At 39.0% G+C, this 23,008-nt stretch overlaps 1 protein-coding gene across 1 annotated transcript in view; it reads right to left on the bottom strand.

Annotated features, from left to right (window-relative positions):
- The window catches only part of b4galnt4a (beta-1,4-N-acetyl-galactosaminyl transferase 4a), a 162,322-nt gene that overhangs the window by 91,420 nt on the left and 47,894 nt on the right, over positions 1-23,008 (bottom strand). Inside the window, exon 2 of the mRNA XM_085359062.1 lies at positions 21,098-21,210. Coding sequence (XP_085215188.1) covers positions 21,098-21,210 — 113 coding nt within the window. The remainder of the gene's footprint in view (positions 1-21,097; positions 21,211-23,008) is intronic.

Below are 23,008 nucleotides of genomic sequence, written 5' to 3'. Positions count from 1 at the left end.
CAGCAGCATTGACCCACGTGTCGATATACCTGTAAATTTCTTCTGGCTAAAGTGAGAAAAATCAAGGCAGCAGGTTGTTTAATGACAGAATAAATCCAGGAGGATGTTCAAAGCAATTGATATCCTGACAATACCATCAGACTCCAACAAAGCACTTCTGTCCACTATTGTAGCGAGATTAATAGCCTGTTTGGTTGTCCTGCTTAAGTCTTTAACCCAGGATAAGTAGAAAAACCACCATCTTGTCTTTTTTAAAGTTGTTTCATGCTCAAGGTTTGATGACAGTGCAAGTCATCATAGGAGCATGTGAAATGCAAAATATCTGAAATACAGCACGACTGAAACCGAACTGATCATTTACCAGCGTGGCAGAGATCAAATTTGATCTGGGTTTTCTAAGATAATCAAAGCAGTGTGGCAGTTATACTGACAACTAGGCATAATATCACAAAAATAATACTATAATAAAACAAAGAAGTGGTATTTTAAAGTAAAAGCAGATCTTTTTCTTAAACCTGAGGAATGAGGTGAGGCTGAGACAATGAAAAGGCTGAGAAAAAAGAAATATTATTTAGGCTTAAGAGACTTAGGGATGGGTTATCATATGTGCATGCCTTCCTATATTCCATCAAAGTAAACATGAAGGCAGCAGGTGGGCAGCAGGTGCATCATCATATTAACTTGCAGAAAAAGGTCTTTGTCAGCTGTGATAACTGCTGAGACTATTTTCTAAGACTAGTTTATCAGACAGACAGAGAAAATAGGAAAATAAAACAAATCCCTCCTTATCAACGTGTCTTTATTTCTTTCGAACAAACTGATTTTTAAATGTTCATACACACATTTTGTGGATTCTTTGTACATCAGCATAAACAGTGCAATTGAACAGTGGAATTGCTAATCCGCAATCACATATCAAATATGAATGAAGCTTTGTTACACAGTGTCAAAAATCATTTAATAATTGTTGTCGTTGACAAATAAAATAACAGCCTGTCTTGATTATAATACAGTGTTTATATACTGCTCATAAATACTAAATATGAGTGTGAATATCTCCACTTACACTAAACAATGATCCCCAATATTCTCTTTATTGTTGAAGATCAGAGACAAAAATTGGTAGAAGTAGAGACAAAGGTGACAAAGAAGTGATGATGAGGCAAATAAAGATCTTTAAAAGAAGAGAAGAAGAAAGTGTGTGACCGTGGATGATGAATCAGACAAAGATCCTGAGAGATCAATCAACAGGCTCCAAGTGTCTGGTTTCTGCCTGGACAGCATGGGGACAGCAGAGATCAATAAGGAGCAAGGCCTCCTGGCTGGTGGCTGGTTCAGCACGGGTGGAAATAGATTATAAACTGAAACACATACTCCAGTTTTCTACTTCAATAAGCAGAGAAATATTAGAGTTAAGGAAGGGAAAATAACAAAACAAACAAAAATGTATATATAATTTCATTTTGATGATGATGACTTATAGCTCATCAGGACTGTCAAGAGAAGCTGCTTCAGGAACTTGTGAGATCCCAGCCATCTACGAGAGGAGCACTCTGTGCTTCCGTCTGCTAACAAGATTTATAGAGATGACAATTTCCTTTTCCAGCAGGACTTTGCATTTGTTCAAAAAACTCCTGCAAAATGGTTTGCAGACCATATTATTACTGAGTTAGCCAACTCGTATGATCTGAATCCCACAGAGAAGCTATGGCGTATTGTCAAGAGGAAGATGAGAAACACCCGACCCAAAATCACTGCTATGAAAGCAACCTGGGCTTCAGTAACACCTTAGCAGTGTCACAAGACTGACTGTCTTCATCCCACGCTGTACAGATGCAGCAATGTGTACGAATATACATCCTATTCAGAAGCTGGGCAATCTTGCATTTTAAATCTTGTTTGGATTGGATTGGTATTAGAATGTTGTGATCATTTGAGATACTGGATTCCAGATTAGCCATGACTGTCAGCAGGGCTGTGCGATATGACCAAAATCTCATATCCCGATATAAGAATTCTATCATCCCGATAACGATATAAATCACAAAAATGTAACATTTTCTGTAAATTCTGTGAATCTCGGGCAGCTCGACTTACGGGAAGTGTTTCTAGTTGCGCGTCATGTAGCTGGAGTCGAGTGTTTTAACAGATGCATGAAGCTATACATTTTTAGACATAAATTGTAACAGCCGCTGTTTTCTTTGTATTTATTACACAGCGTGCTGCGGGGAAAAGCCTGTTCTAACGTTTGAGTCTAAGGTTTGTTTTTTTGGCACCTGGTGGCTCTTTTTTACTTCTCATCCGTAAATAATCTGCTATTTCACGCGAATCAGTTTATTTTGAAAAGTCTCAACAGGATCTTGAGCTTTAAATAATTTCCCCCAGGGATCAATAAAGTATTCTGATTCTGATTTATTGTGAAAGGTTTATGTGGAACATAAACAAGCGGACACGCGATGGTTTTTGTCACTACCCGATCCGTACCGGAAACCCGATCGGTACCCCGCATGCGCAAATCTTACGTCACTTCCTCTCTTTGCCAACATTGCGACATTCAATATATTTGAATGATACGGTTAGCGCCCAGTTAGCTCCTAGCATTTCTCAGCAGCTCTGCCTCCTTTTCGACTACCAGGATATTTAAACAATGAATAATCCGTATCCGCAACAAATTTTTGCTTTTCTCCTCAACAGAAAGCGTTCCCCGATTGAACAACAGTGCTGTAAAATAAGAAGAATGGTGCCTAATGACAGAGTTAATAATACAGATATGTCACGTGAAGATTCAGCAGCCAGATGAAGTGTTTACTGGCAATTGACAGTGATAGCGGACATTATCATCACTTTTCCAACAATCCTCTCCACACAGACAAGCATAAACACACTCGATTATCACTAAATCAAATGTAACACACGTTTGTAATGACGCTAATTCAGTTTACAATAGGGTTCATTCGCTCAGTCAGCAGGTGGCGGTATCCTCGTACACTGCCATTAAACGAACAGAAGAAGAAGAAAACCCCTGCACATGCGCGGTACGGATCGGGTAGACCCGATTTGTACGGTCTGACTTTGCACATGCGCAGTAAGGATCGGGAGTCCCGATCCGTCACTATCTTTTAATTTTTTTTATTTTTGTCTACATTATATTAAATGTTTCATTATCGGAAACATGTTAAGAGATACTTGTTATTCTTAACATCTTAACAGATACTCTGACCTGTAACTATCGTAAAATGCTTCGACCGGAAGTAGACACCTTTCGCGCATGCGGGGTACCGATCGGGTTTCCGGTACGGATCGGGTAGTGACAGTTTTACCACCGTTGTTGCTAAACACAACGCATAAAAACAGGCGCTTGTCCGTCCGTTGTGTGGTTATATTAAATATAAGAGAAAGAGAGAACTTTAAGAAATTAATATAGCCACTACAGTGACCATCAAAACGATGAAAAGAATATTGCTATAAACAGTTAATTTTGCGACACCACGAAACAAACAATAGCGTAAAATGAAACAATAGATGTTTTTATATCGTCATCCGACATATATTGTAGCGGGTCAGGGCTGTTCGGGGTTCTGCTTTTACAGTTATGGTTTGTTTATGTTACCATAGTGACAGGTGATGCCCTCTCGCTGCCACGGTGTGTCCTTCCGGGGTCAGGGGGCGCCCTGTGTGTTGTTGTTGCTGTGCTGTTGCCACGCTGAGCAGTGAGCTAGCGGCAGTGTTCTCCTGGCAGATGTAAATAAATGGCTGTGCTCCCTGGCTAGCTCATGGGAAGCAAGACCAAACGATACCTCTGTCTCCTCCTTGTCTGAGCTCGCCACAATATGTTATATCAAACAGCCCTAACTGTCTGAAATAATACAAAAAAGGCTTGGAATATTTCACATTACATTTAATGAATGTCTCTTTGAGTGTATGTCTAGTATATGACTAACAAATGCTGGGTTTTTTCATGATATTCTAATGTTTTGAGATGCACTAGCAGAAGTAAAGTGACAATCTAAACAGGTAAACAGAAAATGACCTTGAGTGTCAGTGGTATTAAATCGCAGAGGTGGGACCAAGTCATTGTCTTGCAAGTCTCAAGTAAGTCTCAAGTCTTTATCCTCAAGTCTCAAGTCAAGTCTCAAGTAATGTCAGGCAAGTCAGAGTCGAGTCTCAAGTCACTGGTGTAAAAGTCCGAGTCAAGTCACAAGTCTGAAACTTTGAATTTCAAGTCCTTTCGAGTCTTTAAAAAAAAAAAACGAAAAAATAATGTTGCAGTTATGCTAAATGTAAATATTAGACCATGTAATTTTAAAATCTGTGTTTTTCTCAACACATGACAAAATAGTGAACTTAGAAAATATACACAAATTGTGAAATTGCACCTCTTTAAAATGCAGCTCAATTAAACCTAGCTCCAAGAATAATTTTCACCGACAGTTCTGAGATAAGCTGCATGTTATTCTTGGATGCGGTTGTAGGACCAGCTTTAAAATCGCATGACAAAAATATCATACACATTAAAAAAAACTGTATCACCAACGTAGCCTGGAAAACATTTGCTAGTTAGATGAAGTCAGCTATCTCATCTTAGCATATTTATTTCAATTCAATTCAATTCAATTCAATCTTTTTTTTTTTTTTTATAAATTTTATTTTCAGTCACAGCAGCATGTTAACAACAAAACATTGAACATACAGTAGTTTGCTGTTCAGTATTTACAATACCCCAAAAGATAACAGAAATAGAGAAGGAAAAAACAAACAAACAAACCAAAGAAACCCCTACAAAACAACAAAAAACAAACAAACAACAACAAACAAATAGAAAAATAAAATGTATAAGGGACATTCAGCGTACAGTTAGCTATGATAGCGATATAGAGATATGGTATCTGGTCATGATAAGGTGGTCATTTTAAATGTTTCCATGTACATCAAGAATGGCTGCCATGCCCTAAGAAATTTGGTGGTTGAACCTGCCAGTGTATATCTCATCTTTTCTAAATGTAAAAACCTCATGAGCTCCACAAGCCACTGTTCATGTGTGGGAGGAGCTTCCTGCTTCCATCTTAAAAGTATAAGGCGCCTTGCGATAAGTGAAGCAAAGGCAATAGAATTCGAATAGCATTTTGGCAAAGTGATGTCTTGAGGTATCACCCCAAAGATAGCCGTTAGAGCAGAAGGCTCATATTTAACGTTATACATCTCTGACAGAGTGTTAAATATAGACACCCAATAGGTATGAAGATTGGGGCATGTCCAAAAGGTATGAAGGAGCGAACCTGTTTCTGCTTTACATCTGTTACACAGAGGGTCAGCTCCTGGATAGAACTTGGCTAACTTTTCCTTGGAGATATGTAATCGGTGTAGGACCTTAAATTGAAGGAGCCCATGCCTGGCACATATCGAAGAAGAGTGTACCCTCTGGAGAAAAGATTGCCAGAGCTCATCTGTTATAGTCATCCCAAGGTCTTTCTCCCACTGTGCTTTAAGGATGAAGAGAGAAGGAGATTGAAGATCTAATAGTATAGCATAGATTTCTTTAATCGCCCCTCTCTTATGAACGTTTATATTAATAATTTTATCCAAAGAAGTTTCCTCAGGTAGTTCCGGAAATGAAGGAAATCGACTCTTTACAAAGTGACGAATTTGTAAATAGCGGAAAAAATGTTGCCGAGGAACATTAAACTGCTTCAGGAGCTGCGTGAATGAGGCAAAAATCCCATCTACAAAAAGGTCTTTGATATTTCTAAGGCCATTACTTTCCCATATTTTAAAGGCAGAGTCCATCATGGAGGGTGGGAACATATGGTTTGAGCAGATAGGTGCTTTAATTGACATTAAGTGTAACCCCAACCTTTTCCTACATTGCACCCAGATTCTGAGCGAGTCATACAACAAAGGGTTACGTTTATAGGTGTATAGTTCTAATGGGAGAGCTGAACTCAACAAAGCTGATAGGCAAATTTTGCCACAATTGGATGACTCAATTTGGAGCCAAGCTGGAGTCTCTGTAGTAACATTACTCATCCAGTACAGCATATTACGAATATTTGCTGCCCAATAATAAGACTGAAAGTTTGGCAAGGCTAATCCACCCATTGGCCTAGTCCTCTGCATGAAATCTTTACGAATTCGTGGACTTTTGCCATTCCAAATAAATGCAGAGATATGCTTATTCAGTGTTATAAAATACTTATTGGGTAAGTAGCATGGGATACATTGAAATAAGTAAAGGAACTTGGGAAGTATGTTCATTTTGATAGAATTGACGCGGCCAATTAATGACAGTGGTAAATTGTTCCACCTCTGAAGATCTGTCTCAGTATTTTTAAGCAGCGGGACAAAGTTTCTTTCATAAAGATCTTTGTATGAGTGGGTAACCTTAACCCCCAGATAGGTCACATACCCTGATTTAACGCTAAATTGAAAACCTGAAAATGAAATCTTTCTGGCTATAGAGTTGACACAGAGAAGTTCACTTTTATGCAGATTTAACTTGTAACCTGAAATATTACCAAAACATTCAAAAATGGCAAGAACACGGGGAAGAGAGCATAAAGGCTCTGACATATACAGCAGGAGGTCGTCAGCATATAAGGATATTTTGTGCTCCTGGTCACCTCTGAAGATGCCCTTAATGCAACTGTCAGCTCGCAGTTTAATCGCCAGTGGTTCAATTGATAATGCAAAAAGAAGAGGGGATAAGGGACAACCTTGTCTCGTACCACGGAGAAGTGGGAAATAAGAAGAGAATAACGAATTTGTTCTAACACGTGCCATAGGTGAGGAGTAAAGTAACTGAATCCATGAAATGAAATTAGGGCCAAATCCAAATTTATGCAGAGTATAAAACAGATAATCCCACTCCACCCGGTCAAATGCCTTCTCAGCATCGAGTAATAAGGCAATTTCAGGGGTTGTAGTTGACTTGGTGTGTAATATGTTCAAAAACCTGCGCAGGTTGAAAAAACCATGCCTACCCTTCACGAAACCTGTCTGATCTGGAGAAATTAACAATGGTAGATGTTGCTCTAGCCTGAGAGCAAGTGTTTTTGACAGTATTTTTAAATCTACATTTAAGAGTGATATAGGACGATATGATGAACACTCTAATGGATCTTTATAATTCAATTCAATCTTAATTGGCAGACTTCATGTCCATAAAAACAAGACAAAAAAAAAACAAAAAAAAAAAAAAAACACACACACACAACACTCCCCCCCCAACACAAGGTATACACCATTAAATATATATATGTATATAAATAAGTATCTAAAACATTTGTAAAAACATAAAACCATAATATACATAAAACACAATTACTTAAAATAAATCAATAAATACACAAACACTTTAACCAGTGCTTTCTGAGACTGGATGAGTAACGGGAACCACTCACTGTCGGATCTGTGAGTGCTAAAATTATACTGTTACTCGAACCATCCAGTCGTTCTCTAAAATTGAACATTAGCTTCCTTAAAAGTGCTTTAAAAGTCCAAACACCCACAGCTACAAACATCTGGCTGGCACTACCACTTCTAGGTATCCTGCAAAGGATTCTCATCGCATCATTATATGCAACATGCAGCTTCTGCATGCTACATTGTTTGTAGGATGACCACAAGGGGGCAGTATATAGCGGTGTGCAATACGCTTTAAACAAAGCCACTTTAACTGGAAGTGAACAAAAGCTGAATTTGCGTGCAATAGTATTTGCCTGCACATAGAGCTTACATCGTTGTCTGTATATGTCATCATCATCATTCATTTGCTCAGTAATAAAGTGACCGAGGTATTTCACCTTTTTATGAACTTCAAGAGTTTTTTGTGCCAGTTTAAACAAAGGGAAATTTAGCTGTTTATCCTGCTTGGTTCTACATATCAAAACAGCACTTTTAGCAGCATTGTACTCAATGTCATATTGCACACCATATTCAGTACAGACATTAAGAAGATCCTGTAACCCAGCACTGCTTGGACTAAAAACAACCAGGTCATCTGCATACATAAGATGATTTATCAGTGCTTTACCTAATATACACCCAGTGTTACAGGCTCTCAGTTGTATGGACAAATCATCAACATACAAATTAAATAAAATTGGAGACAAAATCCCACCCCGTCTAACACCATTGCTGACACCAAAGGGGGCAGAAATACTGCTTCCCCATTTAACCTGCATGTTCTGATGAGCGTACCAGTAAGAGAGAATCCTCACGATGTACTGAGGAACTCCCCATCTCTTCATTTTATCAAAAAGTTTTCTGTGGTTCACTCGATCAAAAGCCTTAGAGGCATCAATGAAAGACATGAGGACAGATGAATTTTTAGCCCTGTACAAACTGACTATTTCCTTGAGTGCATATATGCACATGTCAGTGCCGTGCTTTGAAGCCAAACTGATTATCCAGAGAAGAGATGAACACACTAACTCTGTCAAACAAGATTCTTTCTAACACCTTAGATAAAATACTGGCTAGTGCAATTGGCCTGTAATTATCCAAGCAGCTCACTTTTGCAGCTTTGTCCTTCATAACTGGTACCAGTAAAATACACAGCATTGAGTCTGGTAATATGCCATGAATCATAAACCCAGTGAAACAGAGTGCTAAAAGAGGAGCTAGCCTTACACTAGCATGTTTTAAATGTTCTGCAGTGATGTGATCCAAACCAGAGGATTTATTATCAGACAACCTATGAATGGCTTCATATACTTCATGTGTCCTTACACTTATTGTGTCATTACTCATGTCAAGATTGTCCTCATATGGATCACTTTTTATACAGTTAAACAACGCACTGTAATGCTGTCTCCATAATGCTGCAATGTTATCTGCCCCAGAAACACCTTCAACAGTTGATGGTAGAGATGGTTTACAGTTATTAAGAGCTTTCACCTCTTTCCAAAAATCTGCCGTATTATTACACAGCATTTTCCTGGCCAAAGAATCTGCTCTTAGCATTTGCTCATTTTTAGTTATAAAGCGAACAGCGTACTTATATCTGGCATTCGCACATTTTTTCTGTTCAAATTCTGGGCCTTGTTTAGGTCTTCCAGCCATGGCCCAACATTTATAAGCTATGCGAGCTTCATCATGGTACATGGATACATGTTCTTTCCAGCCAGGTCTGATGTTAGGTTTCTTATGCTTATATTGTTTATCAAGCAGTGTGCCACTTTTATACAGAGCAGTCACTATATCATCATACATGGAGCAGAGTAAATGTTTATGCACAGCATTCTTACAGTTGACATCTTTGCACAAAATAGCTTCTTTATTTATATGCATATTAATAATCATACGGTTCTTGGAGTGAGTGCATACACTCATGAAGTTTAGTAACTTCCGGTCACTGCAACAAGTCCAGGTACAGTTTACCGACGGATGGGTGCAGGACCTTGAAATGCACCGTGTAGAACGAAAGACCATCGTACGTATCATAAGTTTACCAATCTCACAAATCGTCGTCATAAATACACATTCCTTAACCGTTTATTAATATAACCTTTGAGCTCAACGGTAATTAATTAGTAGTGGAAATAATTTCTGGTTCATCACAGAAATGTAGCAGTGACAATAATATTGTATGCTGTAATCGTACTGGGCAATTAGTGATACAAAAAAACCTGTTTTATCCTGTGAATAAACGTATATGTTTTTGTCAATGTACCATAATAACAGAAGCGAAACGCAATATTGTGTCAGGACAATTCACTATTTATGCACAATAAATAAAGGAGCATAGCGCCACAATTTCTGTTCAGCGCCAGACTTGCTTGTAACCTATATCACCAATTATGTTATGAAAATGACGTATTAACTACTAAAAAACACTGACCTTCGTGTAAATGCTTGGAGCAGACTAACCTGTGAGCTGGAGGGTTCTGGGACGTTATATTTGATCTTTGAATGGCTGCAATCCAGGCCATCCGTCGCGTCTTTGTTACTTCGGAAACATGGCTCGAACAATTTCTCTTCAACGACGTAATCCGATAACAACCGATCTCTTTACCCGTCGGCTTCCCGTGGCTGTCATGCGACCGGCTATTGCAGTTAATAATACAACAGCTTCTTGACATTTTTGTGTTTCTTTTTATCGCTGTATAACTGATTTTAATTGAAAGCCTGCGTGCGCTAGTACCGCTTGCCACGAGTTCCCAGAATCCTTTGCGGTTCTACCCGTGAATGACGTCACATTTTCAATCTCTATATAATATGCATGTTAAATTTTATATTTGGGGTAAAATATCAAGTCTTTTCAAGTAAACCGGTTCAAGTCCAATTCAAGTCCCAAGTCATTGGTGTAAAAGTCCAAGTCAAGTCACAAGTCTTAGAACATTTTTTCAAGTCAAGTCTAAAGTCATAAAATTAATGACTCGAGTCTGACTCGAGTCCAAGTCATGTGACTCGAGTCCACACCTCTGTTAAATCGTACCTGCAAATAAAAGAAACATTGCTAACCTGAACAGCATTTGGTTGCTTGTACACGGCTTCTCAAGCTTTAAAACTGTCATATTAGCATTTTTGTAAGCTTTACATATTCTGTAGGACTTTACATGAGGGTACATCATTAAGTTAATACGTCTTCCCGCATACTGGTGAATGTTTTAAAGGCACTCTTAGATAAAAGAGTGTGGATTCAACGAAGAAGGGGAGAGACACAAGCCGGCACCTATGGAAAACTGAAGGGAAAGCTGAAAAGTAAATCAAAACACAAAATCCCCTCCAACTCTTCTGGGATATGGCACTCGCTCTAAATCTGGCAAACAGGGAGTACTGATGAAAGCAGGAACTGTTCCCACAGGGATGCAAATGAATCTTCTCCACCTCTTCCTTAGACCCATAGCAACACAACATGCCCACACCAACAATTTTATTTCAATTACTCACATCGCTCTCTCCCTCCATCCATCCATTCAGCCATCCACCCATCCATGCTACTCTGCTAAGTCTTCTTATCTGCCTCTTGTCAAATAAATTCATGAGCAGTAGGGGATTTGTCAAGAAAGATGAAGAGACGGGTGAATGCTTTGCTTCTGTTGTTTAGCGTTTTTCAGTGCGGCTCTTATCCCGGCCTTGTTTCTATTGTTAACAGATTCCTTGAGTCTTTATGGGACAGAAAATGGAGGTGTGTGCAGTTTTTGTTTCCCTTTATCAAGTGGCAACAGGAGCAGCACCTGCCTGTTTAATCTAGCAGACACAAACACTGTCTGAGTATAAACCACTATACTGATGACTTCCACTGCAAAGCCATTTACTGTCATCCAGTCATCTAAAAGCACTTAAAACATTAAGCACTTAAACACATTTGTCTTGATGCATTTCCCATTGAAGGCCTTTGACCAGCAGATCGTTCTCTTCTCATACAGCATTATCTGCTAATGGTGGTGTATGATTAGTTCTGCATCTTATAATACATCACGTTTTTATCTATTGATGGTCATGGCAGCAGCAGTGTAAACCAAGATACCCAAGCTTGTATCTCCATGGCCTCATCCTCCAACTCTTGTGGGACGACACAGAGGCTCGCCAAAGCTCACCAAGAGAAATAATCTCTCCACCGGCTCCTGGATCTACCTGAAGGTCTCCTCCCAGTAGGACATATCCAAGACGCCTGACCTCTCTTTATTCAGAAGGAATTGTAGCTAAATGCCCAAACCACCCCAAGTGGCTCCTCCTGAGAGGAGTAAAAACTTGACTCTTCTAAAATGACCTGTAAGCTGAGCCCATGCAACCATCGGAGAAAACTCACTTCTGCTGCTTGTTTTTTTTTTTTTTTTACGTGTTTAATAAATATTTTTAAATTGGTTATTTAACACCAACATATACTATGAAAATTCCATTCAAATCACAATTTACAGTACTGCTGAAACTATGCTAAACTATGCCTCCTAACTAAAAACTATGCTTTTATACATGGGGATAACCCATGGATAACTATCTTGTGATGTAGATATTTTATAGAGTGCAAAAACATAAAATAAACAAAGGTTTGCCTCATTGTCAAGCTTGACCAGACTTTTATTGCTGTTGCTTTTTTACCTTAATGCTCTTTATATTCTATGCAAAGCACTTTGAATTGCCTTGTTTTACTTTATTTGTCTTTAACAGAAACTTAACTTCACCTACCTTTAATATAACCTACCCCACTGAGGAAGACGGGTGGGGATTAGAAGCAGAAACAGAGATAAAGACCAGTGTTACGTCTTATGATCTAATGACCTTCACCTAGCATGGCCCCAGCGTGAAACTGAGCTGTAACAGCAAACAGACAGCCCGAGACAGATTAACACTGACCACTGGTGAAACAAAGCAAGCTGGTGGGAAGTGGAGCGAGTGCAGGAAGAGCGGGAACCTTCTAAAAGGATTGTAGCCGATACCACAGAGTAATTCTTCTCCTCCTCTCTAACTGGGATACAGCAAATGGCAATAAAGCTAAATGCTTTCAAAGCCTAAAAAGGAAGGGAAAAAACCCCAAAAAACAAAAACAAGGAAAAGTGATAAATTATTTACAAAATGGACATACTGAGCTGTCCATTTTGAGATTTTTCCTAAAGCATGAATGCATGTTTGCATGTATATTTCAGTGCATGTGTCCACACACACAGCTGTTGATCTTGACAAACAGGCTTCTACTTTGCTGGCATCTGGTTGTGACAGTGCAGACCTCGGTGCTGGAGTCCTGCCTTGGAGTTTACTGCAGGCCCACAGCTTGGATTTCAAGCTTCTGTGAACTAACACCAGGCTGACAAATGCCTCAGTCGTAATAGTAAGAATGAGTGAAGGCACTGAAACACCCGCAGGAAAAACAATTCTGGACTGAATCTTTAAATAGCCTCCTATAACGGAGCTGTCAACACTCAGAAATGTGAAAAATGACAGAGAAGAATTCATTGTCTGTAGGGTTGCAATCAGTTATGAGAGGCATTATCAGAGGCTTATGGCTACATAAGGGATATGCACTGCTGCATACGGATCACAACTTTAAAGAGCATCAAATGAAACATCAGTAGAACGATGCTCAGATTTTTTCTGGAATACATATGTTTTAGTCCTTTAATTGGGATCGATCAAAGAATATACTGAAGGAACAACGTAGTAACCTTAATCACACATGTTACCATTACATTACATGCAAGCCATGAAATCAGGAATCCAACATCCTCACACAATTTCAGGAAACCATTTTTGTTTTGTTCTCCTCTCTGATTTGTTCCACATTCGATCCGTTGTGTAAGATTGTTGCAGTTATTGTGTTTTGTGACTCACTGTTTCTGTGTCATTCTTATAGAGTTATGATTTAAAAAAAAAAAAACACCCTGTCTTAAGCAAGTTTATTTACCTAATTTTAAGAGGTATTAAGGACCTGATTATTTTATTATTATGTCCTGATATTTAAAACCTCACGACTGACAGAGGGTGTATTTTTCTTTTACCATGACCATATAGAAATCCTCTCCATCTTAGTTTGTTTCTCTTAACCTTCTGCTGCTCGGGCTATCAAGTTGTCCCATTTCTCTTAAGTGCCTTATGAAGTATGCGGGTTCAATAAAAGTTTATACTTTACAGTTTGCTTCATAGCTCATGTAGTGATAGAAAGGATTTTGCTGTAATAATTCTATTATCTCTCTGTCTCCCATTTGTCCCATTTAGAATGGCAACCTGTAGCTTAACCCCAGAGACTCTGAGTCCTTGATTAAAAAACAAAAATGTAATTAAAGTATTTTGGCGACCGGAGTGACAGCACACTGGAAAATTGGACAGAAAACAAAGTATGTCAATGTGAGGTCAGGCATCCTTGAGAAGGGTGCTCAAGCTGATGCACCAAATGTCTCATGGGAGATCCATTTCCACTTGGCTAGCTGCAGATTCAATCAGTTGGCAGGAGAGAACTCTTTCAACCAAATGTCAGCGATGATGTCACTGAGTTGCTGTGAATTCATCATCCTGAATCACTGAATCACATCAACTATCCTTTTTAGCATGTGACAACATTTTAAATGCTAAATGTAATGGGTACTTGGAAAAAAAAAAATGGTCATGTGTCACTTTTCAAATGTAAATGTAAAACTGAGCAGTTATGACGCTAATCTCAACGGGTCCATTTACAGATTAAGTGATTAAGTCTAATACCCAGCCAGCACACACAGCCTTGCTTCATCAACGACAAGTTTGTGTCGTGCAGCCGAGTGTGCTGAGTGTCACTGATGATCGAATATGTTTATTTACTAGTCAGTCTATGCTCTCTGCTCCTCATTATTCTCCGGGAAGTCTCCTACTGCCATCACCACCTCCATCCCATCTCCCATAAACCATCGGCAAGGCCAGAGCAATGTAAGGCAGCCGTATTTACAGCCCTGAAAGCAATTGGAGGTTAACAATGAGGCCTGGCTGCTGCAGTTTATGGGCCGCTGTAAAATTGCCACTATGATTAAAATCTCCGTCAGGTGAAAGACAATGGTGCAGCCCTTTATCTCAACACTCCCATGAAATATCTACTCGCACTCATCCTCCCTTTCTTTCCTCTATGACCTCATTTGCAGGCCTTTACCTTGGTTAACTGGCCTTTTACGGCTCACTGTCTTATTAAAATCTGGGGAAGCGTTCTAAGAGTTGTTGGCCTGCCCTTTGTGAAAGTGTGTGTGTGTGTGTTTGACAGTGCATTGTTTGCATAGCAAGAGTGCATGATATTTTTACAGACCTGATATTTTTGTGGTGTCTTTCTGATTTACCATTTAAACTGTTACAAAAAAATAACTTTTGACACTCCTCACTGAAGACTGGTAGACCCTCTTGACTTCCAGCTTGTGACTACCAAACAGTCTCTGCTTTGACAGGCAGAGCAGGTTACACTGAATACAGTGTCATTGAGCTGAATTACGTTTGTCACCTTGCTGTCTCTTTAGTCATTAAATAAAGGGAAAGGGTGAATGAATCCATCATCAGTTTGTTTAAAGTGAACTTTTTTTTTGTTAACTTAATGATCAGCATTCTTAAGAAAAAGTTATAAAGCAAAAATCAAAGTGTGGGTTAAACCACCTGGTGGATGGACTTTGGCCATATTACACACGCAGTGTAAATTCTAAAACCTTCATGTGCACTCAGATAAGGCACCACCAGCTGTTAATTGATTCAGTAATAATTAAACAACTAAGTGACATCTGGTTGTGACAGAGCAGGTACATGCAGTGTTGAATGTCTGCATGTGGCCAACTGACAAGGGCAAGCAATATACTTGAGTGAATTGCTTCCAGTATTACACCCCCCCGGACTATGAAAGGTAATTTTGAGTTCCGTTTTGCAACTTTTCATGAGCAATTGGTGGTTGAAAAGATAATACATAGCCAATGTAATCTAACTGTAAGCTATATTTACTTGTTGGAAGTGAACTTTCTCACAACAGGGACAGCGGGAAAGTTGTGTTTGTTTTTAGACACGATGTGGGTGTGTAATCAATACATTAATAAATTACAGTATAATAAAATATTGGTATCATCACAGAAATCATTCAGTACAATCCTAGAACGTATAGATAGGGAGTACAATAACATATAATATCTGTATTTCACATATTTACATAATGGCTACTGTATGTGCAGCAGCAACACACAGAAACTAAATTAAAGCGACTCCACGGGAGGAGCTCTCCCAGGTTTCTGCTGTTATATTGCATTTTGTGTGTATTTCATACCATCAGAAATACCATTACTGCAAAAGTAAATTTCAGTATTGTGGTATTCTGTATCTAACATCAATGGCAAGCATGTGACTCAAATATTCATTTACTTTCATACCAATCCAATCTGCTCATCGCTAATGCGTCTCTTTTTTCTCCTTTAGTCTCTTAATTTCTTATGAAGCCTCAGCACTTCCCTTCCCTTCTTATCAGGTACAAGAGATGAAGGGGTGGGCCCATAAAAGCAATCTGCCAGTGACAGGAATAGCAGGAGGCAGGGCACCGAATCTATATCTTGTTCATTTTAACAACATACACATTCATACACACCCACCATTCAACGCCCACATGTCCATATACTCTACATTGGAATATGTATGCACCAAATGGGAAAGAGGAAAAAAAAAAAAAACAAAAAAAAACATCCTTTATGTAACCTCATTCTCATTCTAAAAAAAAGCAAGGCAACCACCTGGAGGCTGCAAATATACAACTACAGGCAGTTTGTGACAGTGGATACATTCATTATAGGTAAAAGCAGGTGGCTGGGAAGATATTATATCTTTCTTTTTTTTTTTTAAAAAAAAAAAAAACACCCTGACTTAGTTTCTATAATTTCCAATCATGACAGACAACTATTGAAACAGATTTTTCATTAATATTTATTTACAGGGAAGAATATACTTTTTTTTTTTTAAAAAGGTGCAAACATTTGCTTCTCAGATCAGATGGTACTTTGATACTCCTCATCTTTACACGTCTCTAGACACACGTCTTATCTGTCCTCTTCTTCAGCGTATTCTTCATCCCATCCTTATATACTTGCCCTTAAAAAGTCCAGATAAACACTTTCTGTGTTTCCTCTGTGCCACCACTCTCTCGATGCATCTGACAGCAACCAAGAGAAGCACAGAACGCATTTACAAGGCCCGTGTGAGGACTGCAGCTTACTTTTTACACTAACACTCACTAATATCTATGATGCCACTGAGCTTCATCTATCTACCTCTTATCTGGTTGAAAAAAATACACTTCTATATGGCTCTGCTGTGAGAACCTGCCTCTAAAACACTGCCCAATTGCAATAAGGTCATTCTATTTTGGTTTAGGTTGTCTATTAATCTTGAGTGCATAAAGCCTTAAGGGATTTTCTCTGTTTTCATCCAAGCCATTTCATTTTATTGTTTGAAACTTCTGAAATGGCAGCTTTAGTGAGCTATTAGTGCAGCACTAAACATTAGAAAAGCTGAACAGGAGAGGTAAACAAAAGAGAAAAGACCCATATGCCCATGACCCATATTACAGTTTTTTTTGTTTTTCTTTTTTTAAACACACTTCCTCTCTCTCGCACCAACACACACACAGACAGACACACTCAGCTTTGACTACCAGGCCTTGAAACACGAACTACAGGTTTGACCTTTGGCAGTGACATTATCTAAATAGGGAAGTGTTCACAGTGGAGCAGCGTAACATGAACTGAAGGTGTCAGCTATGCTGCTTTAGATATTCATCAAAGATGCCAGTGCTGAATAAGAAGCACTGGCATCTTTGATGCACACACACACACACACACACACACACACACACACACACACACACACACACACACACACACACACACACACACACACACACACACACACACACACACACACACGTCAAGCACTGCTGGAACAAAGAGCGGCTAAACGGTCATGTAAATTTATAATGAAGAGAAATGCGGTTATAGAGCCCAACAGGAAAGTCGTACGGGTGAGCCATGTTAACATGCGCACACACACACACACACAAACACTTGAAAGGAGAAAATAATGCTTGCTACAAACAAAGAGGTGTTATAGATAACCATAAATGGAGCTCCTGTACGGCACAGATCGTAAATCCAAATAAGCACCTCCAGCAGCGGGCCATTCCTATCTCTTATATTGCAGTTGTGATGATTTAGGGCATGTTTACAGTCAAAGTATGAACACCGTTCAATTTAAGTAATCATTATTTGAAGCAAACCAAATCTATCACCTGTCAATTAGGGGACTTATGACAAAGTGGCACTATTAAAATTCATGAAGAGCGTGCCATAAACTTTCTTAAACATTTTGGTGACTTCAGCAAAACGCTTACAGTGTAGCTGAATTTTTGAGCTTCAGCAGACAAGACTGACTCACTCTGAGAGCTGCTTTCATTTAACTATTATAAAAGAGAAACCCTAACACCATCAAGAAGGTTTAGAGTTTAGAGGAAGGCGGTTCAGAAAAAGCCTGCCGGCTTCCCTTCACTACTCTTATCGGTGCAAGCACATTTTCTAAAGTCTTCCCTTAAAACGATTTTGAAGACGACTGCATTTTACAGAGCGAGATACATCGTCCTGTTCTTATGGCCGGGGCCCTCAGCTAGTCGACAGTTGCACAGCAATGTTTTAACAATGTGGATTTTAACTTGAAGTTTAATATTTTTAATATGTCTGAAAAACTCTTGGTTGAAACTCCTTCTGCAACAATAACCTAAAATCAGCATTTCTGGTAACTACAGAGCACACTGGCATAACATGTGGGAGAAATTTAGATTACAGAGCTGCTTTAGCTCTGACATATTCATAGGATATGACATCAGTGTCAATCCACAGAGTGCACAGTGTTTCTATTCTACTACAGTTTCCCAGCTCCTGAAGCAATATCATCCTTTATTATTATCCCAAATTCTACTTTCTATTCCATAATTAAGTATAGCTTTATTGATTTGTTCCCTTGTTTCATCTGTTTGCCTTTATTATTATGGTTTCTTCTTCTTCTTCTTGTTATCATGTATTATTTATGTATCTGTATCTTTGTAGAGCCTCACAAGTCCAGATAATTCACATCCACATAACCACACAGCACATCCTTGCACATGTAAGACTAAGACACACACACACACACACACACACACACACACACACACACACACACACACACACACACACACACACACCGGTTTTAATGAAATATGGAGAAATGCATTAATATTTCTTATTTTTACCTCCACACTTCAATATGTTGTATATTTGCTGTAACATTTTACAAAATCTGGTGATTTCATTTCAGGCAGTTAAAAGTTAGTACACCAGATTAAGCTACATATGTCTATATCATCTGCTTTTCAAGGGTTTATACCTCTTCTGGCATAAAACATTCAACACAGTCAGTGAGTATTTAATTACTGCATATCCGCCTTCAAAGAGTGAGCTGATCCTTTAGCACTTCTGGTAGTTTTATAGATATCTGAGCCTCAGGCAAGATACTGCTTCAAGGTAGACGGGCTGTCAACATGAGTGGCAAGTGATGGTGTGTAAACCTGGTCAGCTGAGATTTTGAAGAAGATATTAATAATAAATTGCCTGCCTTAAGGCTAGATGACAAACGGTGACTCCTCTGAGTATTAAATGTTCGTTTTTACAGCTAAAAAAAAAACAAAAAAAAACTTTTGAGTCACCTCCCATTTCTGATTATTTTGTTTCTACTATAAGGAGCCAGACTTTCCTGTAATTTTTTAAGGTGATCTTTAGTAACAGTTTGTCAGGCTTTCTGAAAGTCCTTCAGGAGTGATTTACTTTTTGGGGGGAGATATTAAGCCACTTTATACTGATCTGCTCATTCAAGCACAAAAAGGCAACTAACTCAAGTTCTGAACCACTGTTGTGTCTCCACAAAACAGAGAAAGAACCAATTTTAAATAGTATCTGAGGCACTTTGTTACTGTTGCAGCCTGTTGCAGAAACACGTAAATTGCTCTAGTTTCTTTGACATTCCAACAAAGAAAACCCAGGAATAAAAATTGTGTTTTTGCACCAACAAGGTACTAATAGCTAACGGCTTTTAGCAAAAATAGCAAAAAAAACTTGGGCTATCTCAACATGATGTGTAGTGCGTCCTTAAAAAAATAAGGAAACTGGATGAGTGGATATGCCATGATTAAGGGAGGGTAACACGGAGAAAAGCCTGAGGTATGCCGAATTACACGAAAAAAAGAAATTGCAAGAAAGTTTCACAAGACTTTGTTGAAGTATTGACTAATATTGACTTTGACCTTGTTAGAATTGTAAAAACTTTATTTTATCCTTATATACCATTTTTCAATTTGTGTTTGCATCTCAATAAATCACTGCACCCATTTCCCATGTTCCAAGCAAACCATAAAGAAAGGGCGGTTCGAGACTTCTGCACAGTGCTGCTAAAACAAACAAACACAACCTTGTTGCAGTTGCTGTGAGAAAAGAGAAACTATTACATGGTAGTTTTATGACTCCATAAATGTTCTCAATTCTGTAAGTCCCCAGATGGTTTTCAATCTCTAAAGACCAAATCACCCAAAGTAAGCAGCAGAAAGTACAACGCAGAAGCTGCTTAAAGCCATTTATCCCTTTCCATGGAGAAATTATCAAAATATTTTTTCTTTGTAATCACTCCGCAAAAACTTCAATTCACATTGTAAATAGTACCACGATGGGTACATATTTGGAGAACGGGGTTGTAATGACAACAGTTTATCACATTTATTTTCACAGCAAGAGTTTTTTTAAGAGGATTTTTGATAATAGTCCTCATTTGGACTGCACATGGGAAAAAAACAAACTGGTTTGTCATTTCAACACACAGCTGGAGGAAGTCTACCCCGGAGGTCCCGTACAGCTGAAAATGATCTAAAATAAATGAAATTGTCTAAAATTGCTCTACTTTCCTCTAAATAAGACTTGAAGTAAAGGGAAAAAAAGACTAAATATGAGCTTAAGTGTCAGATTATCTCTGCGGCTTACTGCTGCATGTACCAAGTGCTAATGATCCCTGGCTGTGGTCCAACTCTGTCTTATATTTTGCCATTGAAAATAACTCAGACTAATTTCACATCTCTCTGCGTGAAAACTATCAGAGAAATAAATGCTCGAAGAGGAGGTTAGATTGCATAATGTATTCACAATCTAATTTGAGCTGTGGCCTCCCAGAGCTGGAAACATTATTAAAATTCACTGCAGTGGGTGGGGTCAGGAGGCTAAGCTGGAGATGGGCTGGAGTAAAAAAAGAAAACTTTCTAAACAATAAAATCTGATGACAGACGCCTTTATTGTTTCATCTTCAACATTAGCCAGTTTCATGGACATCTTTACCTGTAAGCTGATTGTCCTGTTTAATTATGTTTAATGTTTTTAATTATAATGGGCGGGCTTTGTAGCACTGGACTCTTGCAGAATAAAACATGTAATAAGCAGTAGGTGCATGAACAGGACTACCTGAGCCCCCTGCACATAAGCAACGATCCACATTGCTGCTTAGTCAAAATGATGTGGGCCGGGTAGGGAGCATGTGATTAGTCATGGGCATCAAATTAATATTCACTCTTGAGTGGTAACACAGAAAATAGGAAAGGCATTAAGAAAGAAACACTCACTCCCGCATCGTCCTCCCTGCTGTCGCTGGTGTCCTCGCTCTTGTGGTGTCCGGCTGAGGAGCGAGTGTCCCTCTTTCGGCTGGCGTCGGTCCCCTCCGTCTGTCTCTCTCCATCTGGACCAAGGGGAAACATGGATATTGCTTAGAAAGACAGCGACCACTATTATCCCAATTTTCAGGTTATTGTCATTCACATTTCCACTTTAATCATCATTAATGGCATCATTGTCATTCAGATTTCTCTCATTATCATCACAGTCATCATCACTGTCGTCAACAATAATTTGAAGCTATCACCCTTTTTTCTTCCAACTCAGCCTCTCCACTGTCATCAACCCCAGATAAAAGTTCCCAGAGAAAGGCAGATTAAGTGTGAAAAAAAATTGTAATTGGAAAAGCGAAAGGAGACAAGAGGGAAGAATAAAACCGAGTCCAGAGGGGAAATGTGAAGCAGGGGGAATGAAAATGGAGGGGGGAGAAGGAAAAAAAAAAAAAAGCAAGAGATCGACAAACGGAGAGACAGAGAGAATAGCTTTTGCTGGGAAAGCTAGACTGCGGTCATGCCACCGATGGATTATGGGAGTTTTGCTGCACAATGATGACAGTTGCCTTGGCCAGGAGCGAACAATTGGAACTTAAAACTACTCATTACACGTGTGTATGAGTGTGTGTCAGCTTTTGTGTGTCTGTCACAGAGCATATGTTCAAAATTGCCATTTCTCTGCCAGTAACACGTGCACATGCATACACACGCGTTGCCACGGATGATCGCACCGCACGACTCAATACAGAGAAGTTACAAGATATTTAGCACTTTATGAGAGCCTGGTTATTTGGAGTTACAAGGACCAAATGGATACTATAAGGTTTCCTCTAAAGGTTTTCACATCTATGAGGACTTCATATAAAAATAAATAAATAAATAAAAAAAGAGAATCCATACCCAATTCAGTCCAATCTCATTTTATTTGTATTGCCCTGGACTTGATCCCATTTGGCTGACATGGTACATGAATGCACAACACTTCTGCAGCCTGGATGGGCTGCCATAAAAGGTGGCGCCACTGCAATTGACTTGCCAATAAAATGGGAGAAGGAGGGGCCTCGATTGCATTACAGTGAAAGTGGTTCATTACTGTCCGCCTGGCCGCTGTAGCTGCAGCGTATATACACGCATACATTCACACACACACACAAGAATGTGCGCACATGCACACAAGGGATGGAATGTGATTAAAAGACAGAATGGGGAGAGCGGGTGGTCATAAAGCATAATGAGAGCTAATAGTTTTCCAATATGTCCCCTTAACAATGAGTCTGAGAGGTGGTGGGGGGGCTGAGCTGTGGGATGATTGATGCAGTCGAGGAGAAAGGGAAAAACAGAGAGGTATACTTGTGCTCATTCTCCTCATTCATGTACAGAAACGGAAGGGAACAATTGAACTACTGTCAAAAAGCAATCCAAGCCGAAAACAGACAGAATAAATAAAATGTCGCAAAAGTAAAAGTTTTCATCTCTCTAATTCAGCTTGTCCTGCATCCTATCAAAGTCTCGAGCAAACGTAATATCTGCAGACGGTTTGTTTTCCTCATTTGTTTGGAAATCATCCTGCCTGTCTCTCTTCATTCCCTCCGCAATCTCACTGATTCTACACAACTGTAATAAAAATACACTTTGATCTGAAAAATTATCATCTTTTTGTGGAACAAATGAAGCACTGGAGAAAATTACCATGTTCACAACGACTTTCCTTAAATAAACTCTATTCCCATCTTTCTCTCCGTGATTGTGTTCCCCTCTAGAATGAAGTGTGCCGAAAATGATTTTATAACTAATAAATAAATAAAAGAGACACTTCCACAAAACGGACAATAACACAATAACAACTAGTGGAAGCGGAGGAACCTGTAA

Source organism: Diplotaxodon limnothrissa, linkage group LG7, assembly GCF_057381915.1.
Source record: "Diplotaxodon limnothrissa isolate DT_005_m linkage group LG7, D_limnothrissa_male_GT1.1, whole genome shotgun sequence".
Classification (NCBI taxonomy): domain Eukaryota; kingdom Metazoa; phylum Chordata; class Actinopteri; order Cichliformes; family Cichlidae; genus Diplotaxodon; species Diplotaxodon limnothrissa.
This window is presented reverse-complemented; position numbering and strand designations above follow the sequence as displayed.